General features: G+C 44.3%; 1 protein-coding gene and 1 long non-coding RNA gene across 15 annotated transcripts in view; one reads left to right on the top strand and one right to left on the bottom strand.

The window, feature by feature from the left end:
* Window positions 1–1,035: 1,035 nt before the first annotated feature.
* On the bottom strand, window positions 1,036–2,636 carry LOC128816538 (uncharacterized). Its single transcript, XR_008439931.1, has 2 exons — window positions 2,488–2,636; window positions 1,036–1,526 (listed from the first exon to the last, which is right to left on the bottom strand). It is a non-coding gene; the product is annotated as an uncharacterized LOC128816538 (long non-coding RNA).
* A 2,888-nt stretch (window positions 2,637–5,524) lies between these two features.
* The window catches only part of ATXN2 (ataxin 2), a 49,429-nt gene continuing 30,370 nt past the window's right edge, over window positions 5,525–24,583 (top strand). For 7 of the 14 annotated variants that reach the window (XM_053993415.1, XM_053993417.1, XM_053993413.1 and 4 more), the window contains exons 1-7: window positions 5,526–5,748; window positions 12,370–12,406; window positions 14,000–14,059; window positions 14,758–14,829; window positions 15,035–15,185; window positions 21,710–21,834; window positions 23,039–23,130. In XM_053993415.1, coding sequence (XP_053849390.1) covers window positions 5,636–5,748; window positions 12,370–12,406; window positions 14,000–14,059; window positions 14,758–14,829; window positions 15,035–15,185; window positions 21,710–21,834; window positions 23,039–23,130 — 650 coding nt within the window. In that variant the 5' untranslated portion in view covers window positions 5,526–5,635. Of the gene's footprint in view, window positions 5,749–12,369; window positions 12,407–13,999; window positions 14,060–14,757; window positions 14,830–15,034; window positions 15,186–21,709; window positions 21,835–23,038; window positions 23,131–24,583 lie in introns of those variants that run through there. The other 7 variants (XM_053993409.1, XM_053993414.1, XM_053993407.1 and 4 more) reach the window with 3 other exon arrangements.

The raw sequence follows: 24,583 nt of genomic DNA, 5'->3' as shown, positions 1-24,583 counted from the left end.
GAGCCACGAGGAGCTGTTGTTCCTGCAGCTGGAATTGTGGCACTTGGCTCCCTCAAAGATCCAGGCTCCAGTGGAAACCGCCCTGTGAGCCAGCCTGGATGCAGGACTCTGAGCTGCAATGGTGGCTCCAAAATCTCTGAAGGCTGAGGTTTCCCAGGTGCCACAGCTTAAACAAGGAATGCTGTGGAAGCCCTGCCAAGTTCAGAGCCAGATGTGAGAGAGGAGATCCCTCCCTGGACATCACCAAGGATTTCTAGCACTGCAGTGCTAAGTAAGGAAAACTACTTCCACTGTACAGTTAAATTTCAGTGTCTAATTCTCACACATTCAGCGCTGTTGGAGTCCAAATAAAAATACCTGACTGTTCCCTTCAAACCCATCCCTGCAGAGATGCTGGGGATGTGCTGCCAGCACTGCAGTAGAAAGCTCCTCTGTTTTTCCCAAGGGACACTTCCAACAGGCCCTTGGCCCCCAGGATGGGCTGAGGGCGAGTATGGGATCCATTCATCCCTTTTTCCATTCTTCAATAAAAATGTGGCCAAGGAAGAAGACATTGCTCCTTGAGCCATGTGGTTGCTGGAAGTGCTTGGCCCTGCTCAGAAACTGCCTGGGCTTTCCCTTCTCCATGGATGGAGCCTCACTTGATGCCCATGTCCAGGACAGGCAGGTTCCTCCTAAAGCCAAAATCCCAGATCTGAGCCCCAGGTGAGACATCCCAGAGGAGGGGAAAGTTTCATGTCTCACTTCCAATTTGCCTGATGATTTTAGCACAGTGAACAGGGGAAAGAGCACCAGAGGTAACAAATTCAACCCTTTTCAAACACAGTCATGTGGTTGTCATCTGCCAAAAACATAAACCACAATCATAATCCTAAATTTGTCCTTTGAACATACCTGTGCCTGCTCTGTAGTAGTTTCCTTCTAATCCTCAGGGATTAATCCTGAAGTACATTGAAACATGTGAGGTGAAGGGCTACCGTGGAAATTCCTTGCAGGCTGGTAATAACAACTGAAAGCTGCTCTGTGAAGCAAACCTGAGGCTGACTTGGTTTTTAATGGACATCTGTCTGTAGGGGGAAAAAATGCCATGGCAACTGGCTTTCTTGTTGGCACGGCAGCCTCAGCAAAGGGCTGGGGAGGGGATGGCTATGGGAGGGTCTGTGTGGCTGTGCTGGGAAACCTGGAGGTACAGCTCGGCCAGGCTGGGAGGCAAAGGTTGTTTATGCTCTGTGAGCACCAGATCTTGAGGGATTTAACAGCTAAATCTTGGCATAACGATCGCTTTGTGTGCTGCTGCTGCTGCTTAGCAGGAGCCAGGCTGGGTTCCCCCCTCCTCTTTCTAAATATGTGAAATCTAAAGGCAAAAAGCGCCTGGTTGGCGATTTCCTGGTGCTTTGCTGGGCAGGGTTGGTGTCTCTCCCAGTTTGCAGCTCTGTCCCAAGAATCGCTGCAGAGCCATGGCATCATCAGATGGATCCTGGAGCTTTGCTGGCTGAGGAAGGAAATGCCCTTGTTGTGTCCAAGACCTGTGGAAATTGAGAGCAAGGGTCATTCAAGGGTTGCTAATGGGTGCACAAGCTCTGGCACTTCCGTGCTTCCCTCCAGAGCTCCGTGGACATCAGCATTTCCCTTCATCTCCTGTTGGTTGCAGGAGAAGCAGCTGGATGCATGGCCCAGCAGGGACATCCATCAGCCATGCCCTGGCTGCACCGAGCTGCAGCGCTGAGAATTGGGAAGAAATGGCAATAAAACTGCAAGTGCAGATCAAAAACTGCACCTGATGGGAGCTGGTCTCTGCTCGGAGCTGAGCTGGGAATTTGGGAGCTGGAAGCAATGGGAAGATCAGGGTGTGGGGGAAAGGCAGAGGTGGCAGCAGCTGTCCCACGTGGCTGGTTTGGAATTTGGGGTTTGGTTTTGCTGTGGTACCAATTCTGGTCTGGCCAGGGGTGTGTCCTCAGTCGGAACTGAGGGCAGCTTTGCTGACGAGCTACATCGTATCTCTCTGGGAAGCGCTGCCTGTGTGTCAGCACCTGATTTGCTCTCTTAATATCCTTCCAAGTGTTTGGAGATCCCTGTGCTCACAGCACTGTCCACAAAGCTCTACCCTCTGAGAGGAGGGGTGGAGATAATGGCACTGAAGAACTGAAATCTTCAGGGAAGAGAAAACACGTGTGTGAAAAAGCCCAGTTCTCTGAGCTTCTCCAGCAGCTGGTTTTGCTTAAAGCAAACCCCTGTGCCTGTGCTGCTTTCCCTGGGTACCCAGGCGTGTTTTGTCTTGCTGGACGCTGTTGAGGATCACCCTGGGTAGCTCAGGGAAGGGAGCACAAGACGAACAGCAGGTTAGATCAAGGAAATGTTACATCACACGGCACTTCCTGCTAAGTGCTGCTATTATCAGCCTCATTCATCTCCACATGCAAATACAGCCTGCACACGTAGTCACACATCTGGAGGGAAATAGCAGTCCTGGAAAGGAGCAGCTCTAACCTGGATCGTGGACAGGAGAGGCAAAAGGGAACATGATTCTCCATTAGGAATTGTTTCCTTTCTTTCTTGATTGAATCCTGAATTTTTCTCCAGCTAAACCACCACATCCACTGTTGGCTGCTCTTTGTCACATCATTGACATCCAAAACGTCAGATATAAATGGTGGGGAAGAGAAAAAAAAAAAAAAAAAAGGCTGAGAAATTGATAAAACCAAGCCATAAAATAATAAATATTGGGAATAGTGGGCTATGAAGAAAAACATATTCAGGAAGAAGTAAAGGGAATGATGTGCCCTAACAGCAGTAGAATCCCATTATACTGGGAATTTGGGGAGGTCACAGCAGACACAGGAAGAGCAGCGTCCCTGGAAAAGGTGGCTGCCACTGGAAACCACCCTGCAGCTTCTCTGGTGGTAATTGCTGAGCTATTTTAAATGATCACTTCTATATTTACTTTTAACCTGCTTTTTTTTTTTATAAAGATGCTCAACAAAGAAAAAAGGGAGGGCACAACGAAAGCCAAACAGAGCTTAAGAAAACAAAGAATACATTGAAGGGGAAAACAAGTAAAACTGCAACTGCTCTTGAGTCATTACTGAGGATGTGAACACCAGCCTATTCATACCCTGCTTTCTGAGCACGTAATGTCACCCTAAAATGTACTTTAGTGTGCTCATATCATGTCTTAGAAACTGTCTCTGCCTGTGGAACTTGGTTCTGGGTTTGTTTTTTTTTTTTTTTTACATTCAAGGGCTCCATTTTTGCCTCACAGCCCCTTCAAACTGCTGCAGGTGCTTTTGTGGTCCTTAACCTTCAGCCACAGAAATAGTCACTAACTGCTGTGAGCTGTGAACATTCCAGGCTGGAAAAGCATTGAAGTGATATCCTCTAAAAACCCCACGTTAAGTGACCTGGATGAGTTCTACTCACTCTCTTATCAGACTTCCTTGTGCTTTTTATTAACAACTTCCTTTTCAAAGTTGCTCAAGGTTCAGGACTAACTCAAAGCTGTAGAACTTATAAAGAACACCCTAAAGAGATTGGTTCACAGACTCATGGAATATCCTGAGTTGGAAAGGACCCATATGGATCATCCAGTCCAGTTCTGGCCCTGCACAGACCCTTCAACATCTTCATAGCCTCTTTTGGGCCCTAAATATTTCTTATATTTTTATATACATCTATATACTACTACAACTATTATTATTGTTATTATTACTACTTACTATATTCTTATATATTGTCTTATATTGCTTTTTCATGCTAGTGGGTTTTACACAAATATATATATAAAGGGTTTTTCTTAGCTGCTTTTAGGGATTTATTTATCCCATCACATACAGCGAACCAGATTCCTGCTCTTACAGTAAATGCTCCCAAAATTGGTGCCAGTGGTAACCTTTGGCTGTGCAGGTGCTGATGTCTTCCACAGAAACTCCTCAGTGTCCTTCTCACTGAGTTCCATGGCTGTGAAATAGTGAAGCATCTCATGAGTTCACTAAAAGGATTAAAAAATGAAACTTCTTTAAATCACTGTCTCTGTTAAGAGTATTTTCCATGGGAAAATTCTTCATGCTGAGCCCATTTTGGGTAGGGTCTGTCATCTAGCTCAGAAAGTGCTAACCACAAGGTTACTTGGGCCTGTGAGGTAAAACAAAACAATCAGTTTAAAAGGTAAAATGTAAGGAAAATGGTAATTTAAGAAAGCTGTTCAATATTTCATCTTTTTAGCATTGTGTGCTGCCACCCACAACTCTTCCAAGCGCATGGGAAAGCTGTTGCTTTAGGAGCAAGGTGTATAAATAATGCCTGCTTAAGAGCACTGCTCCTTTTTATTCCATTGGAATCCTGTGGGATTTCTAGAGCATTTCTATGAATAGATTAAACTCTGAGCATTTCGAGTAACCATGGCTATAAATCAATTTAGCTCTTGGTTTTCAAGTTGCATCTGCTCTTACTAATCCAGTATGTGCATTTTTTTTTTTAATAGGACAGACCAGGCTTGATTTTTGTGTACGGGTTTTGGTTTGGTGAAATTCCCACTCTGCACCAAGCAGGTTCCACACACAACCACTGCACCCAGGATTTCTGCAGGGAGCCTGCTGATGGTGGACAGGTAACACGGAGTGAGGGGAGAACCGGCATCTGGAGCTTAAATATTTTACCCATCAGCGCAATGCAAATTTAAATTCCTTTACTACGAGGGGAAGCCCTGACTGCTCCGAAATCTGTAAGATGGAGGGGCACTGCGGGGAAAGCAGCCATCCTCCGGCCCCATCTTGCTTTCCCCCAGGAGCAGGGATGTGCTTGGCAGCGATGGCTCGGGCTCTCTGCGGATCGGGGCAGCAGCCGCTCCGCAGCTCGGCGGGGCCTGGCGTCCTCCACCGGCCTTTCGCAGCCGGCCGGGGCTCGGCCATTTTTCCTCCATTTCGTTGTCTCTCGACGCTTGGTTTCTTTTGAACGATGCGCTGCGGGCCGAGCCCGCCGCCCTCCCACCGCCGCTCGCAGGGGCCCGGGGAGGGGCGAGCGCGGCCGGGCCCCACCAGGCCGCGGCCTGCGGGCCCGCAGCGCGGGGAGCGCGGCCCGCGGGAGCCGTGCGGGACCGACCCGCCCGGTGTCACCGGCGGGCGCGGAGGGGGCTGAGAAGGCTCGGGGACTCTCCCGACCCTGCCGGGGCCTCACGGCCGGGCCGGGCGGGCGCTGCCGCCGTCCCGCGCCGCCGCCGCCTCACGTGTCCCCCCCCCCCTCCCTCCCCGCCCCTTCACCCGCCGCAGCACCGCCGCCGCGCCCTCCGACTTCCCGTAAAGAGTCCGCGCTGCCGCCCGCCCCGCGCCCGCCGCCGCAGCCCCGCCGCCCCCCGCCGGCCCCGCGGGGGTGCCCCGAGCCCGCGGGTGTGGCCGCCGCGCCCCCCGGCCCCGCCGCTGCCCTCGCCCCGCGGCGCGGCCCGGCCGCCGCCCGCCCCCCCCCCTCACTCCCCCCCCCCCCCCCCGCGGATCCCTCCGCGCCGCGCTCCGCTCCCTCCGCCCCGCTCGCACTGTTTGGGAGCAACCGGCCGAGCCAGCGGCGCCCCGGCCCCGCCAGCGCAGCGCGGACCGGCCGAGCGCACCCAGCCCGGCGCGACCCCCGGCGCTCTCCCTCCCTCCTCGCCATGTCCCTCAAGCAAGCGGCGGCGGCGGCGCAGCCCGCCGGCAACAACCGCAAGCCCCCCGGCGGCGGCGGCCCCGGCCTCCCGTCAGCCGCGGGGAGGCAGAACATGGGCAGGTGGGTGCGCAGTGCCACGGGACCGGCCCCGGCTCCGGCCCCGGGCCCGGCGCGGGCGCCGCTCGCCCGCCCCCGCCGCCCCCCTCCCCCCCCCCGCCCTCGCCCCGCACCGGCCTCCATGGGCGGCGGCGGCCGGGGAGGGGGGGGCGCGGGGCCCGCAGCATGGCGGGGCCGGGGCGGGGGCCGCGATGGCGGCGGGCGCGGCGCTCGCGGCCCCGCCGAGGGGGTTCCGCAGTGCCGGGGCGAGGCCGGGCCGCGGCCGGTGCCCTTCAGGCGCGGGGAGGGCACGGCGCCGAGGCTCCATTTCGGCCCCCCGCGGGGCCCGGGGCGGGGGGCGCCGCTTCCCCCGGGCCGACGTGACCCGCCTGCTGAGGAGGGAGCGGGGGGAGCGGGGGGCGCGGGCCGCACGTGTCGGGGCCGGCGCGGGAAGGGCCGCGAGCGATGGCGGCGGGGCCGGGGGGCGGCCCGGGCGGGGAAGGGGGCGGCGATCCGGCCCCGCGATGGCGGCGCAGCGCCCTCGGCTCACCCGCGGGGAGAGAGGTGGTGGGGGGGGGGGGGATTTTAAAATTTATTTTAATATTTAGGGATCGTTATTATTTGTAATAATTTTTTTTTTTAGTGTTTTTGTTTGGATTTTTTTTTTTTTTTTTTTTTTTAAATAATGGAAATCGCAATAAAATTCTCGCGGGAAGGCGGGCCGCGCCGCGCCGCTGGATGGTGGCTCCAAGCGCGGCCTCGCTTTCTCCCAGATTTTTGGGGCAGGAATCTTGCAGAGGCTGAGCCCGCTCCTCGCCTCCCCCCCCCCGCCCCACGCTCGCTGCCTCTGGAAGATTGATCCCGCTCCTGCTCTCAGATCATTAGCCACGCAAATCCACTCGCGTTTTCCCCCTTTCTTTCCCTCAAATAATAAACTCTATAGTGCTGTGCATTTTTCCGGGGCTGCGGGGGTCATAACAAACGATCAGAGCAGGACGTTAACAGTTCTGAAGGTCACAGTCACTCAGAGCAGTTTCATTTCGAGTTTTATTCATCTTCCTCTTCAGCTGGACGTTTATTCCCACTCGGTTTTGTGCACTGGCAATAAAACAGAATTTACAGTGGCCCCATTGTTGGACATCACTGGAAATAGGGTTTTACTTTGTTCCCAGCCAGTGGAACTGGAAGCGGAAGAGCTTTGGAAGGGTTGAAAAGGACAAAATAAATAACAACAACAATACCTCAGCAGCTCAGAGCACCGATTTAATAGTTTTTACATATGGCATTAGGTGGGACGTGATGTTTACTGGGCCCTGTCCCTGCCAACACACAGTGGCACTGTAGAGGTTAACGTGAAGGGCAACAAAACCTCCAGCTTATTTTTTTAAATTCAGCCTGATGGCAAGCACTTAGATTTGGGCATGTGAGTTTCAAGTTCTTTCCCAAGTTTATGATGAAAGCCACTGGATTTCTCCTACCAGTGTTGCCTTTCTGGTTCTATTGGATAAATTGCACTTCAGAACTCCTTAGGGAGTTCTGATGGGGCTGCTGAACACTGAGGTGTTCCCTCAAAGGTGTTCATGCTCTTTGTTTCTTAATTTTTCAAGTTATTTCTGAATGGAGGGACTGTAAAATCACAGTCCAGGCCTGCTGGAGCCCCGTGGAACACCTTCAGAGGACTTCCCTTATAGCTGTCCTTGGACTTTTGGGGAGTGCAAATTCAGAGATGGTTCATGCTGTAAATCTGGCCATGTGAATGAAAAGCTGAGTGGTTTTTCTGCTCAGAAAAATGAAAATTTAGGTGGCCTGCCTCTTGGTATCAATTTGATGCATTACATTCTTTCATAAAAACTTGAACATCTCCAGTGTATGTCAAGCTTTCTGCCCAGCAGCTCGTTTCCCTGCAGCACCAACATTCCATGCCAAAAAAAAAATTGTTACTTTTCATGGCTAAGTTGCTCTTGAAAGCTTAGTTTGGGCAGAAAACTCATTGATAATTAACTGTCCTGGACCTCCTTTTCTGCTGTGGGTTTGTTACTGGAAGAATTGGGCTGAGCACTTGTCCTTCTACCCCTGATCATGAGGGAAGGGTCAGCTCTGCTCACTGCCTTGTCTCCATGGGTTCATACTGCTGCACATCTGTCTTTCAGATCAGAAATGGTGAAATCCCCTGTGAACAACCAGTGGTTTTTTTACCATCCTATTAATTGCTTTTAGACAAAGGGAAGAATCAGAAATGAAGGCATCCTTGAAGGTGTTTGAGATAAAAAAGAAGGATTAATACCTTTATCATAAAGAGGCCCCTAGTGAAGTGCTGTGTTTGTTTAATGTGTGCTATGGCAGATGGGCTTGGGCTGCAGGGGAGATGCCAATAGCACAGCAAGCTGTAATTAGGGAAAATGTAGACTTGGTTCACAAACTTGCTCCCTGTGTTATCAGAACATTATCTAACATCCACTTTCTGTATTTGAGTGGAGTTTTGCTGTTATGCAAGCACAGGAGGGTTAGCTGTCCTCTGGCTGCAAGTTGCATCTATCCCAGCCTTCCTCTATCTCCATCCTTTTTTTGTTCATTTTTCCCATTGTTATTTTATTTGAAGGTAAAACACCTCAGGGTCAGGTTTTGGATGTTTCTTGTCTTGTTACAATTGTGGCAGAAGGGATTTTTCATTTTGGTAACTTGCTTCCCTAACTAGGCTTGGGGAATCCTGTAAGAATACACGGAGTTACTGTCCTTTAAAAATGGCTTTTTCCCATCAAAAAGCTAAAACTGAAACCACCCCATGGTTCAGTCTCCAAAGAAAACGACCCAAACTTCTTGCCTCCATTTATTTTCCTTTTTCCTTGACATCCCTTTCTTGAGAGCATGGTGACCATCCTGTCCAGAGGGAAGGGAAGGGGAATGTTGGGTGCCAAGGTGCTGGAATTTAAGGGCAGTGACTGTTCTGAAGGTCTGCTCACACGTGCCAGTCAGAGGTTTTCGAGTTGCTTCTGACATCTTTGTGTGGGTTTTAGTGCAACTGTGCTAAACAGCTGAGCAGAATTGACTGCTTAACCTGCAGGCCTCTTGCCTTATCACTGTGAGTGCACTTTAGGGTGGTGTTACATCCCTGGTTTTGAGTAACTTTTAATTTAACAACTGATTCATGGCGATGTCTGTGAAGGTTCTTCAATGACTAAGCCCATCAGCAGGTTCCAGGTGTGCACTGGGCCAGACCTGAGTCAGGTTTTTTACATATTCACATGCTGTAGAAGCTGTCACCCTGTGTGGAGACGGGAATTGACATTATTGATGTCAATACTGGGGGGGAAAAACTACAGAAAATAAAGCTGCAGGACTTCTTGCATAATCTTCGTTTGACATCTTCGATTCATTTGACTTTATAGAGCCAAACACTGCACTGAAATAAAACCTTGCACTTCAGATTTCTCCCTTAGAAGAAAAGCTTTCCCAGCTCTCTGCACTAAAGTTCTTTACAGTACCCTGTAAATTTGTTTTCCAAGCTGCAGCAATGTCAGTCAGTGCTCCAGAAACATCCATTCACACTTTAAATTCAAGTCTTTGTAGCTACATTTCTGCTTCAGACTTTAATTGCAGTGTGGCTGCATTTATTTCTTAGTTTCAAAGTGAAGATGCTGCTGGAAAGAAAACTGGAGACTTTCTTTCCCATCCAGGAATGACTTTGTTTCCCTTGCATTAACTGGGAAAATACAAATGCGTGACCTTGTTTTGCTTATACAAACACTCTACTTGGCATGTAAACATTAAGGAGGGAGGTGAGGGATGCTGAGGAAATGCTCATAAAAATAGAAAAAAAATGTGCAAGTTGCTGCTGGGAAAAAAAAAAACAACAACATTACTAGTGCAGGTTTTGGGCCCTGATGGAGACTTTGCTTCTTGGGGTGTAACTGCTGGACCCAAGGAGTTGGCACTAAGGTTAATTGCTCAGATGTTACTTTGTCCTGAGTTTGTAACTTTGCTACCCCAAAGCAAAGGGTTTCCAGCTTGGATTTGCCAGGCTGTCCTGCCTTCACTCAGGTTTACCTTTAACCACATATCTGCAATGCAAAATGAATTTTTTTTAAACGTTTTTGCCATGTTTACCCTAATGAAAATGCAATTTTAGGTAACAGTGCTAAGTCACTACTGAGCCTTCCTAGATTTCCCCACCTCCATTTCTTTGTGTTACTCTCCTGTTCCAAATTATGTTAAACATCTGGCAAAACCCATCTACCTTCTGCTTTTGTAAAGGTCCTGAGGGTTTTTTTTTTTCATACGTTGCATCAAAGATATGTCAGATGATACTTTGAACTTGAGTCTTCACCTATTGGAATATGAAACTCAAGTTGATGGCCTTGGTTTTAGCAGAAGATACAGTTTTGGCTAAATTGTTGCATTGGTAGGATTGGTAAATATATTTCTTTTCTCATCTTGTGAATGTGTTGGGTTTTTTTTTTTTCACCAATGGTTTGTGATTATCAGTTGTAGCTGGAAAACAAGAGGTCAGATCTATAAAGAGACCTGATATATCAGAGAATTTCTGCTTTAATTCTTGGCTGATGTAGAAGTTGGGACTTCTTGTTGATGTGGATGTGCACAATCAGTTTGTTTCTTGAAGAAGTGTGGGTAGGAAGAGTAATTTTGGTAAGAGATGGAAAATCTGGATTGCTCAGGTTGATGCTTAGAGGGAATACTCCAAACTTTCTGCCCAGTCTAGGAACCCAGTTATTTCAGGTCTAAGAATACTTTGTGACTAAAAATGGGAGTGGTTTCTCTTGTAAAGACACAAAACTCTTTCACTTTTGATCTGTAGCTGATGGAGGAAGAGGAGGATCTTCTAAAACCTATGAGGGCAGCAGATGGAACTGGTAAAATTGTTTGACTTTGGCCACGTTCTGAGTGACCATGGTGATCACATTTTTGATTGTAGTAGAAGGACAAATCAAATTGGGCTGTGCCTCTTATGTGGGGGTTCCACATCTGGTGAAATGACTTCCAGATAGAGGAGGGTTTGAATATTATGAAAAAATTCTGTTCCAGGTTCACAAGGCTTCGGTTCTCTCGGAGGCCATTTAGCAAATGTCAGATTTGGTAAATGGTGAGATTTGCTCCAGAGCAAGCCTGACATTGTGAAAGCCCTATGGAAAGTTAAGGCTGATGGGTAGTTAAATAAAGGTTATTTGCATTAGAGCTTTTTTTTTTTTTTTGGTGAAATTAGCTCTCTGCAATATCCTGAAAATGCCTGCTGGGCACCCCAAATCTGCAGTTCTGCTGTCAGCCAATGTCCCCAGCATGTGTGATGCTCTAAGGCCACAGTTCTGTTGCAGAAGCTTGTTGGAAATGAGTCAGGTGATAGTTTAGTGGTTTTTCATTTTTTCCTCATTAAGGCCTTTCATGGCTCTCTGATGGCTTTGCTTATTTCGGCAGAATTTACTGAAGGGTTATTTATGTTCACTGAGAGAAGTTCCTTTGATTTTTTGACTACCCTGTGAGCTCTCTTTTATAAGGGCCTATTATTTTGGGGGGTAGGTTGTATTCAGCCCCAGCTTGGTGTTCTTAAAAGCATTTGAATGCAGTTGGCATCTAATGAAGGTGTTCAGGAGCTCTGAGCAACCTGTTCTAGAGGAAGGTGGCCCTGCCCATGGGATGAGGATGGATCTTTAAGGTCCTTTCCAACCCCAGCCATTCCATGATTCTGTGACATCCAGTTGGATTTAGATTTCAGTGTTGTTTAGATAATACCAGACATGATTCTTCAGGTGTCTTTATTGAAATGGTTGTGTGTCAGTAAGGTGAGTCTATTTTAAAAATTGAGGGTTTTTTTTTTAATAGAACAGAAGATTTATTTTTGCCTCACATTCCAGTGAGTGCTCCTGAAGCCATAACACAAATCTAAATCACTATAAGGAGTATTTGAAACTAGGACTTCTTGGTGCAAGGGAGGAACTTGGAATTAAGGCACACCTGTAGATTTGAAGAATTGGAGCTGTTGGGGACTTTTTTAGCTGCAGGGATGCTTTGGGGCTCAGGTGCCCGGGGTGGAGGGCACAGACTGACCCTTCTCAGTGTGCAGGGTGTTCTGAGCATCCCCAGGTGTCCTGAGTGCTACTCAGTGACAGATTGGCATTAGGAGGAACTGGTATTTTTTGGGGGAATGGACAGAGTTGTTGGGTTTGCAGGGTTGTGAGAGCAGTTAGAAATGAGCTCTGCAGGTAGAGCCTCGCAGTCAGGGCTCCTCTGTGACCTGTGGCAGGGTCAGTTGTTTGGGTGGCCCAAATCTGACACAGTGACAACATTTGGAGCCACCTGGCTCAAGGAAGCTGTGCTGTGTAGGGCTTGAGTCTGATCTTGCCTTTGTGTGCCATAAAGTTTTGGAATTTGGATTGTTCTTTTATTCTTTCTCTGATTTTAAAAGCTTAGTATTTTCTTCAGTTTGTCCTTTAATTTATGCCAGGTAACTTGGTAGGTCAGCAGGTTGGAGATAAACCCAGCAGGTCCTTGTCAGGCTCTGCTCTCTGGGAATGCTGGTTTTCCTGACCCCATTCTCAACTCTAAATGAAGCAGGGTTTGGAATTCTTGCTTGGTAGGAAATAGAGCAGTTTCAGCAGCTCTTTAATCATCTCCCATGTGTGTGTTTCATTCCAGAGGCCGCAGCAGTGGCAAAGGACCACCTCAGCCTACGGTGAGTTTGTGGTTTCTCCTCTTTGTGCCAGTGCAGGGTAGGAGGAAACAACTTATCAGAATGGCAGATACTGGAATATTCTCTCCATCTTTTCCTTGGGATACCATGGTGGGTGGATATTTTAGAGTGAAATACAATTTTCTAGAGAGTAGCATCTCGCATTCATTTAGGTCTCCTGGGAGGGTGAAGGGGGGAAGTTTCACTTAAACTTTTGACTGCATTAATATAAACATTCTGCATTTTCTTGCAATTACGGCTGTAAATATAAATAACATTTAACTTAAGGCAGTGCTTTTTGAATTAGTTCCTATCTGAAAATTCTAACATTGGCTTCTCCCTTAAACAGATGACAGTAAAGCAGCATTTAATGAAATAAAAAGAACTACTTTGTTTGGCTTTACTATGAAATTGCTGAACCATTGTTCTCAGTAGCTCCAATGTGCAGCTTTAGTTGTTCTCAAGGCTGTGTATTACTGGAGTAGAGATGTGGCTTGACTTGCAGAACATCATTTTATCAGAGCTAAATTCATGGATCTTGATTGAAAGAGTGAATCTTTGAACTTCACTAATCAAATATTTGCCAATTTGTTGCTGGCCTGGTTTTCAAAGATGCCTAATTTTGGGGAATGGAGCAGAAGCAGGAAGATTTAAAAGGGCTGCAGTTTGCTTACATAAATGTTTATTGAAGATACCAAGACACTTGAGGAAAACTAAAGAAGCTTTGAGGAAAACTGGTGGAAAAGGTCATAGGCAAACACTAAACATCCCCAAAAGTTGTGCTGTCTACTGAGTGCTGAGCACAGGAGTGTCCCTAAACTTGTCTGTTCAGCCCAGGAAAGTGGCTGATGTGTTGTCAGCTGAAAAACTCAGAATAGGGCGAGATCCCAAGAGCTGTTTTAGCACCTCTTGTTTTACAAACACAAAGAGATACCAGGTATTGCAACAAAACACCTGCACTGAGGTGAATGTGTCCTCCAGCAGCCTGGGGACACCTGCCCAGCTCTCCCAGTCAGGATTGCAGGTCCTGGTGCTTGCACTGAGTTACTTTGGACTAAATTAATAATAGGGTTTGTGGCAATTTAGCACTGCACAATTTGATGGCTTTAGCTCCTGTTAATGTGTGTAATCAGGGCTGGGAGATGAAAGGATGAGGTTGAGCAGGCCTGAAAACATAATTTTGCTTCTGCAGCTCTGCAAGTACCTTATTCTCTTGATGGTTCTTAAAACCAGCAGGGCTTTTTTTGTTTAAAAACAAAGCCCTGCTGACATCCCTCAAATCTGTGCATATCAGCTGCAGCCAGCCAGCCAGAGAATTTCCTTAATGGATTGACATTAGGGGCTCTCCTGGGATTTTTAGCTTGTTTGGGAGGGTGTTAGATCTTTAACTGGTCAGAGAAAAGTCAGGGGCCCTCTGAAAATCTCCCCTGGCATGTTTAATATTAATATTTAATAATAAACATTCCATGTATCTTGCCTGAGTAAGATTTTTACCCAATGTTTCTGAGATTTTTCTGTGTACTGATGAAAGCCTGGGTTGGGTGCTCTGGCTTTTGGAATTCCTTCAATATTCATGATGGCTTTCTTATTTTTCAGATTTCTTTTGATGGCATCTATGCAAACATGAGAATGGTTCACATACTCACATCAGTTGTTGTAAGTCTTCATCTTTGGAAGAATGGTTCTTATATGACAGGGCATTGTTAACTAATCCACTAATTGTAATATAAAGGAGTGAATATTAAACTTTAAACACTTTTTGCCAAGGTTGAGCTTTAAAGGATCACAGAAATTTTAGGCTTGGAAAGGTTTAACTGTCATTTGCAGAGGTAGAGCAGATTTCTTAGGTGCACTGGTTGTATTTTGAATTTCCTGTCTTTAGAGAGGTTCTGGATAAATAAATGAGTCCATGTGCAGATATTAGAAACCTTTCTCCCAAGATTTTAAGGGAAGCCCTGACAAGGCAAAATGAAGTAAGGCAGACTGTCCCACATCTGCTTGAGGCCAGGATAAGCTTTTATCCTTATTTGTACTCATACAGGCACAGATTTGGGGTTTGCACAAAACCTTCTTTGTGTGTTTTAACTGGTCAAGAGTCTTGTGAGAACCAAATATTCTCCAGTGAATATCTTAAATCCCTTCAGAACTGCCTATACACACCCAGCTATTTGAATTTGCAGAGCACAGCAGTGTATTTATAAATGGGCAGATGCTGAATGAGGAAATTTGGCTAAAAATTGAGCTGTATTTTTACAATTTGGACCTATGTAAAGAACACATGTTTAAGAAAATCACTGTAATGTCATTTGTCATGTTGGTAGAAAGCTATATTCTCATTTTTTCTTGCTTTCTAGGGATCCAAATGTGAAGTACAGGTGAAAAATGGTGGTATATATGAAGGAGTTTTTAAAACCTACAGTCCTAAGGTAATTTTTTACATTTTGACTCCTCCCTATTGTGAAAATTCCTAATACCGAATAACCAAACATTTGATTAAAATTTAAATATTTACTCTGAATTATTTTTAGTGTTCATGCCTAGATTTAAAGCAGATTGTAAATACTTAGTTTTTTGCAAATATGTGACATTTTTGTGCAGTAAAGCAGTGCCCTGTGTTTGTATTTGCCACAGTGTGATTTAGTGGTTGATGCTGCTCATCGGAAAACTGCAGAATCCAGTCTGGGGCCAAAACGGGAGGACATCCTTGAGAGTATCTTGTTCAAGTCTTCAGACTTTGTTATGGTGCATTTTAAGGATATGGATACCAATTATGCCAGAAGAGGTATATTTGTTTCAATTTTTTAAAAAATTGTTTTAAGATTATAATTCAAGGTTTTTTTGAAGTAGATGCTTTAGAATCCAAAACACTGAAGTTCATATTTAGATTCGTAGTTCTTAAAGAGTACAAAACTTCAGCACCTTGTGAAATGAGAAATTCCTCAATTTTAAAAAAATGTATTTTTGAGTAGCTGTTTTGGTGTCTGGAAAGCAAAGCCTTAGTGGTTTTTCAGAATATTTTATAGATTCTATGGGAGGTAGACACATTTTTGTAAATGTCTTTTAAATTTCTCTGTTAAGTGTTATACAAGAATCATTGAATACAGAAACTCTTGGGAAAAAGGTTATTTCTCAGAATTGAGATACATAGAGTCTATACTGAGGTAACTTCTGTGTCTAAACATGCATTCAGAGAAATATTCTATAAATACTCCTGCAAACAAAGCTAAAAATTCTTTTAAAATCCTCCATTTGTGTTTTAAATTTCTCCTTTACTTCTTGTAGACCTGTAGGTAAAGAGATACAGAAACACAGAGAGGTGACAGACAAATCTTAAAATCTTGAAGATAAACTGTTCAAATTAAACAATTTTGCAGGCAGTCTTCATACTTTTAATGTCTGACCTCCAAGCCCCTGATTGTTTTTCTGGAACCTCAGAGCTCATGAGTCAGTTCTATTCCTTTGCAGATTTCTCTGGTTTTGGACAGCAAATCTCCAGAGTCCTTATGCTTAATGTTGCTGATTTGCTGGGATAAGGAATAAAAGGAAATACAAGTTTTTATGGCATGGGGTGAAATTGTCTCTGTGTACATTTACAGGCTGATTAACAATTGTCACAGGAGCTCAGTGGTTGTTGGAACAGAGGTTTTATTCCCGTTAGCAGGGACTTAGAGATGGGTAGAGACCTGAGGACATTTAATGAGAATTTCTCTCTTCACCTTGTGTTTGTACCTGTTCTTGCCTGATCTAAAGCTGCAGAATGAGAGGTTTGTTGTTTCAAGGAATTTTTGCTTTTCCCAGATGATGATGCATAATGTCAGAGCAAATGCAGCATTGAAATGCAGATAAGTTCCAGGTTCTGGATGGGACTTGGAATTTAAATTACATGAGAGCTGTTTTATAATGGGTTTGGTATGAACATCACTTTAATGTAAATGCAAACTGGGCTCTCCCTCACCCAATCTTTATAGATTTTGAGCAGACTGAATGAGGAATATACTACTGCTTCTAGGAATAATTGCTCCATGGACATTTTTTAGAAGGAAATGACTGTTTCAGGTTGAACAGTCCCTCAGTTCACTTTATTAGGTGGAATGACTGAGTCTAAATCTCTTAAATACTGGAGAGCTGAAATAAAGCCATAAAAACTTAGAGAAAGATAAACTGGAAGGCTGCAGAACTTGATAAGTCAGAGTGGGTGAATTAATCTGCTTTCCATTTTGTCCCAATAATACATTATCTGGAAATGACACTTGAAAGTGTAACTCAGTCTCTGATCACACCTTCAAATTAGAGCAATGAGGGGCTTTCTGCTTCCTGGGAAATTAAATAAGCAAGGATTCAAAAGGCTGGAAGTTTGTGAATGTGCATGAAGGAACTGCTGGCCTTTGTTCTTGTAAATAAACCCAAATCTCTGTGGTACTGGATGATTTAGAGTGAAAACTGACTATGAACTCCTGCCTGAGAACTCGGTGCTCCTTGTTTTGGGAATTGTCCCTGCTTGGTGCTGTGGTTACACTTTTACCTAGGAACAGAGACTTTTAAATTGTCTAACCCTCAGTGGTTCTTGATTTTCACAGGCAGGTGAGGAGAATTTGGGAATACTTGGTTGGAAAGGCTTTAAAATCATAGTCAAATAAAAAGGCTTTTCATGAGCTCTCCTTCGGGAGGATGTTGGGGTGTGATGATCCTTGTGGGTCCCTTCCAACTCAGAATATTCTGTGATTCTCTCTGTGTAATTTCTTACCCTGTAGGAGACTTCTAGATTTTGTGGAGCCTTTGAACTAAATAAATTCCTGCAGAAGATATTGCTTTGAAAATTTTAATACATCCCAATTCAGTATAAGTACCTATGGATTTTATTCTGGCATTTGTTCCCTGCTGGGCTGGAGGAATGTGGGCAAATGGGCTCCTGCCTGTGGGTCTGGGTCTCCTGGTCCACCCTCAGGTTTGAGTAGCAGAGATGTTCTCTGGATTCTGAAAAAGAGACTGGAAGAGGAATGGGAAAGAGCAGCAGGTGGGGAAGAAGGGAATAGGATGGAGTGTCCTTTCAGAAGAAGGAAAACAGAGTTGTGTGTGAAAAGCCTCTGCCAGAGCCTGCCAGGCAGCTCCCAGTGCTATCACAGCCCTGCAGCTTTGGGGCAGGGAGCTGATAACCCACCCAGAGAGTTCAGGGGAGGGAACAGCACTGCAGGCCTGGGGGGTGGAACTGGAGCAGCACACGTGGATTTGTGCCAGGCATGACACTGCACCTTCAGAGGCACCCCAGGGGAAAGCCTGGGGTCTGCCCAGATTGTAGAAATTGGGAGGGTTGGGAGAAAAATTGGTAGTTCTGCTCAGGGAGGGGTGTTGTGGCTGTGAATGTTCAAAAAAATCAGTGTCCCTCTTTCCTGGGCCTTTATTTGCAGCTCTGTCAGCCTGCACAGACCTTGCAGCTCCTGGAGGTGCTTGTTTGGCTTCCAGAGGAAGGGGAGGGAGTCACCTGAGGGTCTCTCTCTGTGGAATTGAGGTTTGCTGCAGTACAGGCAGGCTGATGAATGAAACATGCACTGGGAAACTCAGGTGAAGCTGTATTATATCCATCATTCCCTTTTCAGACTGTTCTGTCTGCTCCTAAAGGGAGACTGACACTGATTTCTGTATAAGCAGAGGAAATCAGCTGCTAAAAACCCACTGTCAGTGCAGGCTGGAATCCTTGGCTGTACATTAATATTAGCACATCTTTCTGCTTCACCTTTGACATCTTGCTGCTGCTGGGTGATTTGGGCTCCTGATTGATGCAGGAGGTTCTGTTTCTCCTGATTCTACACAAGAAGTGTTTCCTGGGAGCCCTGAACACTGATCAGTCCACAGAGCTGGTTTGCATGGCATTCAAATTTCAGTAAGGCTTTGCACTTGGCTTCTCTTCAAAGACAAGACAATTCAAACATCATAACTTACTGCTAAAGTAAAAGACTTCTGCAATGTTTCTATTGTTTTTTTGGCACACTGAGCAAAATACTACAAATCCAATGAAAAGAAAGGCAGAAGAGAATTGGCTATTTAAGTTTTTCCTTGAATTAGCTCTGAGAGTGGCATCCTTCCAGAGAAAGTGTTGCAAGGGGAATAGCAGAAGGCATCTTATGAACAAAGGAAGGAAACGTTGGCTCTGCAGAGCCGGTGGTAACTGGTTTTAATGTTTCAAATCAATAGTAAGTAGTTACAAAACAAATCAGAGCTTACTGTTGAAACCTTTAAGGTGAAAGCTCAGTTTACTTTGACTTGATCAAAGCTTCAGTGAGTGCCATCAGCACCTTTGGCACGTCACACTGATTGGTTTAATGGCATTTCAGCTGCAGACTGGCACTTAATTGCACATTTGTGCTCTTCACCAAAATCTGTTTGTGAAAACAAGCATGTTAGACATTGAAATTAATTAAACCCGGACTCTTAATTGCTCTGCTCTGGCACTTTTTTCTTTAACTCAGTCAGTAGCACACACTTGAGGAATTTGCCCCAGCTGAGTTTTTTGCAGAATGTGTATTTTTAATTTGCCTTAATATGAATTTCCATTGCATGGAGCTCTCCTTGGGATTTTTTTCCATTAATGAAAAGTGATTTTTTTTTTTACCAGGCTTTAAAACAAGGTATTTGATACCCAACTCCTCTGCTTAGGAAAGGTCACATTAAGCAGGTACAGAAGCAGTGGGGGCTAATTGAGTGTTACAGCCTCAGCCCCTTGTTTCACCAGGTTCCATTTGATCTTTAACTCGGGTTTTACCGTGTAGAAAAGGGATTGATTAAAAATTTGGCCTTGTCAAGGTGTCATGTGAATTGCTCCTTCAACAGCTCAGAGATAAGAGACACCAGATAAGGGGGAAGCTGAGTCTGGGCAGTGTCTTGTCAGTTATTGCTCTGCCAGTCAGCACTTCCAGCAGCAGCTCATGCTTTACCTTCTACTTTATTAATCATCCTAAAAGCCACGTTTTTGTTTTGGAAACTGTTATTTTTAGAGGTTTTTACATTCATTCTCAAGTTTGTTTCTGATTAATTTTGGAAGAGGCTTTGCTGGGTTTTTAATTCTGGTCTCCCATGTTCCAGGAAAATACTGATCTGTGCCTTGAGGTACCATCCTGCTGCATTTAAACTTTGCCTGGGTGCTCTTGAGAGCACATTGTCTGGTTGGGAGTGCCTTTGTAGCTTGAATTTCTCCTGTCTTTGGGTTTTCTTTGAGTTGTAGGGGTTAAACAGGCAAAGTCTCACTTGTGGCTTTCATGGTAAAATGAGAGAGGAACGCAGAGCAGTGGAGCTCCCTGTGCCCTGTGATATCCTGGATTTACTGGGAAACTCAGCAGTGACTGCACACATCCTACTCAGACCTGTAGCACTTGCTGATAGTGGAGTTTTTGTTTTGACTTGGGTGTTTTTTCTGTCTGTATCATTACAATAACAGCGTTTCTGAATGTTTATGTGGCTGTTTAAATAAGAAAATTAGTGGGTTGAGTAGATGAGTCTTGTTAAGCTGGTATTTTATTCACAGCATCCAAAATGGCACAGTTGTGTAGAGTTTGCCTGGAGGAATTTAATAGAAATTAAGGAAACACCCTTCTGAAAAACAGATTGCCTTCATCAGGTGCTGCCATCAGGCTCCTAATTCATATTTATCTAATCTCACTGGAGAGGAGCTCCCTCCATTCCCAGAGATGCAGAAACAAATTTCAATTTCCTAAAAGACATAAACAGCCTCCAACTTGGGTTTGGTGTAACATGTCCCGGTCTGAGCAGAAATAAAACGTGGAATTAATGATGTTTGGGGCAGGAGCAGCACTGGTTTATCTGAGTTAAGCCATGGGGTATTGATAAGGTAAACGCAGAGTTTACATTCTTTAAAATTCTTAAAAATATGCTCTTTAGCTACTGCTTAACTATGAGTTGTAGCACTGTGTTCTGGGTAGTTTCAGATGACATTTGAACACATATATATAGTATATATTATAATAAAGTCTATTTTAAAAGCTGTTTGTGTGAGCATTTCATGGGATAGTGTTGGCTGTTATTAGAGAGACCAAGTCCAGTGAATTTTTATCCAATATATCTGCAGAATTTCACTGTGAGGTTGGGTAAAACAGGAATAATAAGCAGTGTCAGCAGTCTCTCTTTAAAGCATCCTCAGTGATTGTGTAAAAGCTGTTACATCAGTGACCAACTTCATATGTTGGGAATTCTTTTCATAATAGCTTTAAAGTTCATTTTATTTTTTTTTTAGGCAGATTTTTGTATCTTGCCAGAAGTTAATTTAGGCCATGTTTTTCCTTATCTGGCACTGCCTGGTGGTTTGATTTCATCTTTTCTAAAGGTCTGAAATGTTTTCTCCTTGTTTTATCAGCAGAATGATGATGATAGGAAATTCTGGATTGAAGATTTATTTACTTTAGGCTGATTTATTTATTCATGAGCTTATAACAAGCTTATTTGATTCTTTTAAAGTTCTCTATGTAGTTCTGAGATCCAGTTGCTTACAAATACAAAAGCTTGTTGAAAGGCTTTAGATATATTTTTACAGCACTTGTAATACTCTGGTATTATTCCTTCTTAAGTCTGGCTTGAATGAAACATGAACGAGTCAAAATAAATGTTTGTGATCTTTATTTTTTGATGTTTTTATAATTTTTATAAACAATAGAAGAACCTTACTGGTTATTTATTCTCTTGTGTTGTTGAGAACAAAAAGTAGAGAGTTCCTGGATTTTTCTGTGTGATTTGGATAAGCTGCTGCTTGGAAAAACTCTGGCAGGAGAGGAGACCCCTCTGTTCATGTCACAGGAAATGGGAGCACCAAGCTGATGGATAATTGCTCTGTTGGTGTGTTGAAGAGTTGTGGAAATAGAAGAAATGTGGATATTTGAAAGGAAAATTGTATTTTGCCCATTTAGGGAGTTGCTTTCCTGCTTTTTTGATATTTGCACACTCTTGTGGTGTGCAGTTGGAAAAGAATTTTATACAAGTCTTCCGTTTTCTAGAAGAATAGGGATCCTTGTGTTGTCCTTTTTTCTCTTTTTCTCTCCCAAATATACATGTAATTTTAGAAAACATTTTGAAACAACTGAAAATAATTCTATTTTCTGATATGGGAGAAGTTAGTCTGTACTTGCACAGTTACTTTAAGTCTGGGGTAGGCACCTTTCTGATGCCCAGCAGCTCCAAGAGAAGGGGAATGACGATGTTGTACCTGTGATTCAGCTGTGTTTGAGCTGCTCCTCAGCTCAGAACCAGTGTGCAAACTTACCCAAACTGGTCTCACTGGTCCCAACCCTCCCCACTCTGTTGCAGATGCTTTTACTGATTCAGCCATCAGTGCTAAAGTTAATGGAGAGCACAAGGAGAAGGATCTGGAGCCATGGGATGGAGGAGAGAACACGGCTTCCGAGGAGCTGGAGGCGCTGGAGACCGATGTCGTGAGTGATGCTTTGATCATCTTTGGCCATCAGTAGAAAATGAGCTGTTTCCCTGGACATGCCTTGAAATAATTCCTTAATTTCAATCTACTAATGAACTTTGGAGGAGCAAAATTGCTGTCCTGCATTGTGCTGGTGGATGCTCAGTCTTTGCCAGCAGCTGCCACAGCCCTTTGGAACGATCTGCCTGAGAATAGCTGCCTTTCAAATGGCACTTTTGGCAAATTCTGACCAATGGCAGCTGCTGTGGTAAGAGCTGTGTTGGACTCCAGGACCCAAATAGCAGCTTTTGTTAAGGACTCCAAATCCAGCAATGCCCCAGAGTGATTTATGTTCAATCAGAGCATTCCTGTCTGGCTGTCATTGCACTTGGAAATGATGGGGAGATTGTGCTCAGCTCAGTGTCCCTGGGCTGCAGATGGAGAGAATTGATGGGAGCTGACCCAAGCACAGGGACAGTCTCAGATTATGAATCATTGGATGAAGAATATGGCCTCAAATGCCATGTCCTCATATATCACAGCAGTCAGCTTTTCCTCAAGCAGAAATTCTTGTAGCCAGGTGTTCAGGCTGCAGTGTGTTCAAGGAGATAATATCACTGATTAGAGCATATTAACTTTGGGTAGAACAATTCTCCTGGCAGTTTTGGTGTCTGTACTGTAGAGCTGAGGTTTATTGGAATACCCAGTACTCTCAGTGCTTTTATAAAATATTCAAAGCATTTATTGTTGTGCTTGAGTGCTGTGATAGCAGTTTTACTGAAGTGGGGGAGTTGTGCAGATCAACAGGAGTCTTCTGCCTCTGGTGCCTCTCAGGTAATTCCATCAGTGCTTTTGAAAAGTTTCAGAAGTGTTAATTTGCACTTTTTAGAAAAGGCAAAAAAGATATTAATGTATGTATGTCTTGCTAGCCAGTAGTCTTCTTGTACAGAGTGAGCATGTACTTAAAAAAAACCCACAAAAACAATACCAAGACTCACAACAAACAAAACAAAAAAAAAGGAGGAATTTTGACGGTAGAATCTGTGCAGCTGATGAACAAAGCTCCCTGAAATAAACTGTGGCATTAATAACTTTGTTATCTGGACAGCGAGTTCATAGGTCCAGGAAAAAAGGCAGAAGGTTTAACTTCTGCCATCAGCCCTTAATTTGAAGGGAATGTGTTTCCAGTGTCATTTTGAAAAACAAGCATCATTTTCTTCTAGTCTAATGGATGGGATCCCAATGACATGTTTCGTTACAATGAAGAAAATTATGGTGTAGTGTCAACTTATGACAGCAGTTTATCTTCTTATACGTAAGTTCCAAAATATTTTGTTATTAGATTTGTATTGAATGTTCTCCCTGGTTTGACAAACTTTATATTCTGCAGCTCATTTTGCATAGTTTCTGAAGTTGTGGAATCAAATAACTGCAAAAGCAATGAATGAATGGTGCTTAAGAAACCTTGCCAGCTTTCTGTGAATAGTTAGATGTAGAAATCTTTATATATTCCCTTAAATGGGCACAGCTCATTCCCATTGCAGAGTTTTCTGAATTTAGCCATGCAATAAGGCTTGTTTCTCGCAGAAACTTCCAGGAATAGGGTGGAAAGCTGTGAATTAATCTGTATGTAGCTGCTACACCTATAGTTTTTTGTTTAACCTAGCAGAGCAGCTTGGCTAAACCCTGATTTTACTGAGACAATTGATCTGGAACATACTGGAATGCTGAAAAGCTGCTGATAAGCAGGGTGGGGGTTGTGTGCTTGTTTAGCAGACTTGTCCAGCTCTAAACTGAAGTTTTAGTTAAATCTAATAACAACTGGAATATAGAAGTAGTATAAAGGCTGCTCTGGCTACTCTGGCAGTGATTTGTTCCCCAGAGTCTGCAGCTCTAATGTTCACTGCAACTGCAACACAAATGGACTGCAGATGTTCACAGCCATTGTGAAATGGCTTCAGGATTTCCCCACTCTTTTAACCCCCGAAGCAGAAACTGATTTTTTTGAATATCAAGGAATAGCAGTGAATATTTTGATTTTTTTTTTTTTTTTGTGTGTGTGTGTGCACTTGTCTACAGGTCTCTGATTCAACAATATGATTTCTGTGTTTTGTGCAAATGGACCTGTGACATGGTGATAATCAAAGTGTCCTAATCAGCTTATGTTTGAATCCTGGGGAAGCTGTCCTTTCCTTCCCTTCACTGCTCTAAGTACTTTTTGTACTTTTGAACTTCAGCCTTCCATCTTTCTGCTTTCTGGATATTAATGGAAACAGATTAAAAACATGAAGGTGGCTTTAAATTAATTCAAAAATTTTTTTCCCCCTAGTCAAGCAACTTGCTTTGCATATCAGTCTGCTAAACTGGGAAGCTCTTTTCCTGCTTTTCCACTAAATGCTTAGATGTGCAGCTGAAGGGTTTATTGTTTGATTGTTTTCTCTTCCTAGAGCTAAGCAGTAGCAGGTAGAGTTTGTCAAACTGCATCAAGGTACAAGTTTGTTTTCCAGCAAATGTATTGATCATCACCAGGGTTCTGAACAATGTCATCCTGTCCATCCCCTTTCTCTCATCTTTAAAGGCCTCTTAGAAAACATGAAATCATTCCCTGCCTCTTTAGGTTGCCATACATCCCTTCATTTTTTGCACTCACTTTAAATAAATGAGGATTATTGACTGTTCTCCTTTATTGTGTTATGAACAGAGGGGCCTGGCTTTGCATTCATGTAAATCTTACTTGAGCCAAAGCTTTATGCTGAAGAGTTTTATTG

The sequence above is a fragment of the Vidua macroura genome, chromosome 18 (genome assembly GCF_024509145.1).
Source record: "Vidua macroura isolate BioBank_ID:100142 chromosome 18, ASM2450914v1, whole genome shotgun sequence".
Taxonomy (NCBI): Eukaryota; Metazoa; Chordata; class Aves; order Passeriformes; family Viduidae; genus Vidua; species Vidua macroura.
The sequence above is the reverse complement of the archived record's forward strand: the minus strand, read 5'-3'. Positions and strand labels throughout refer to the sequence as shown.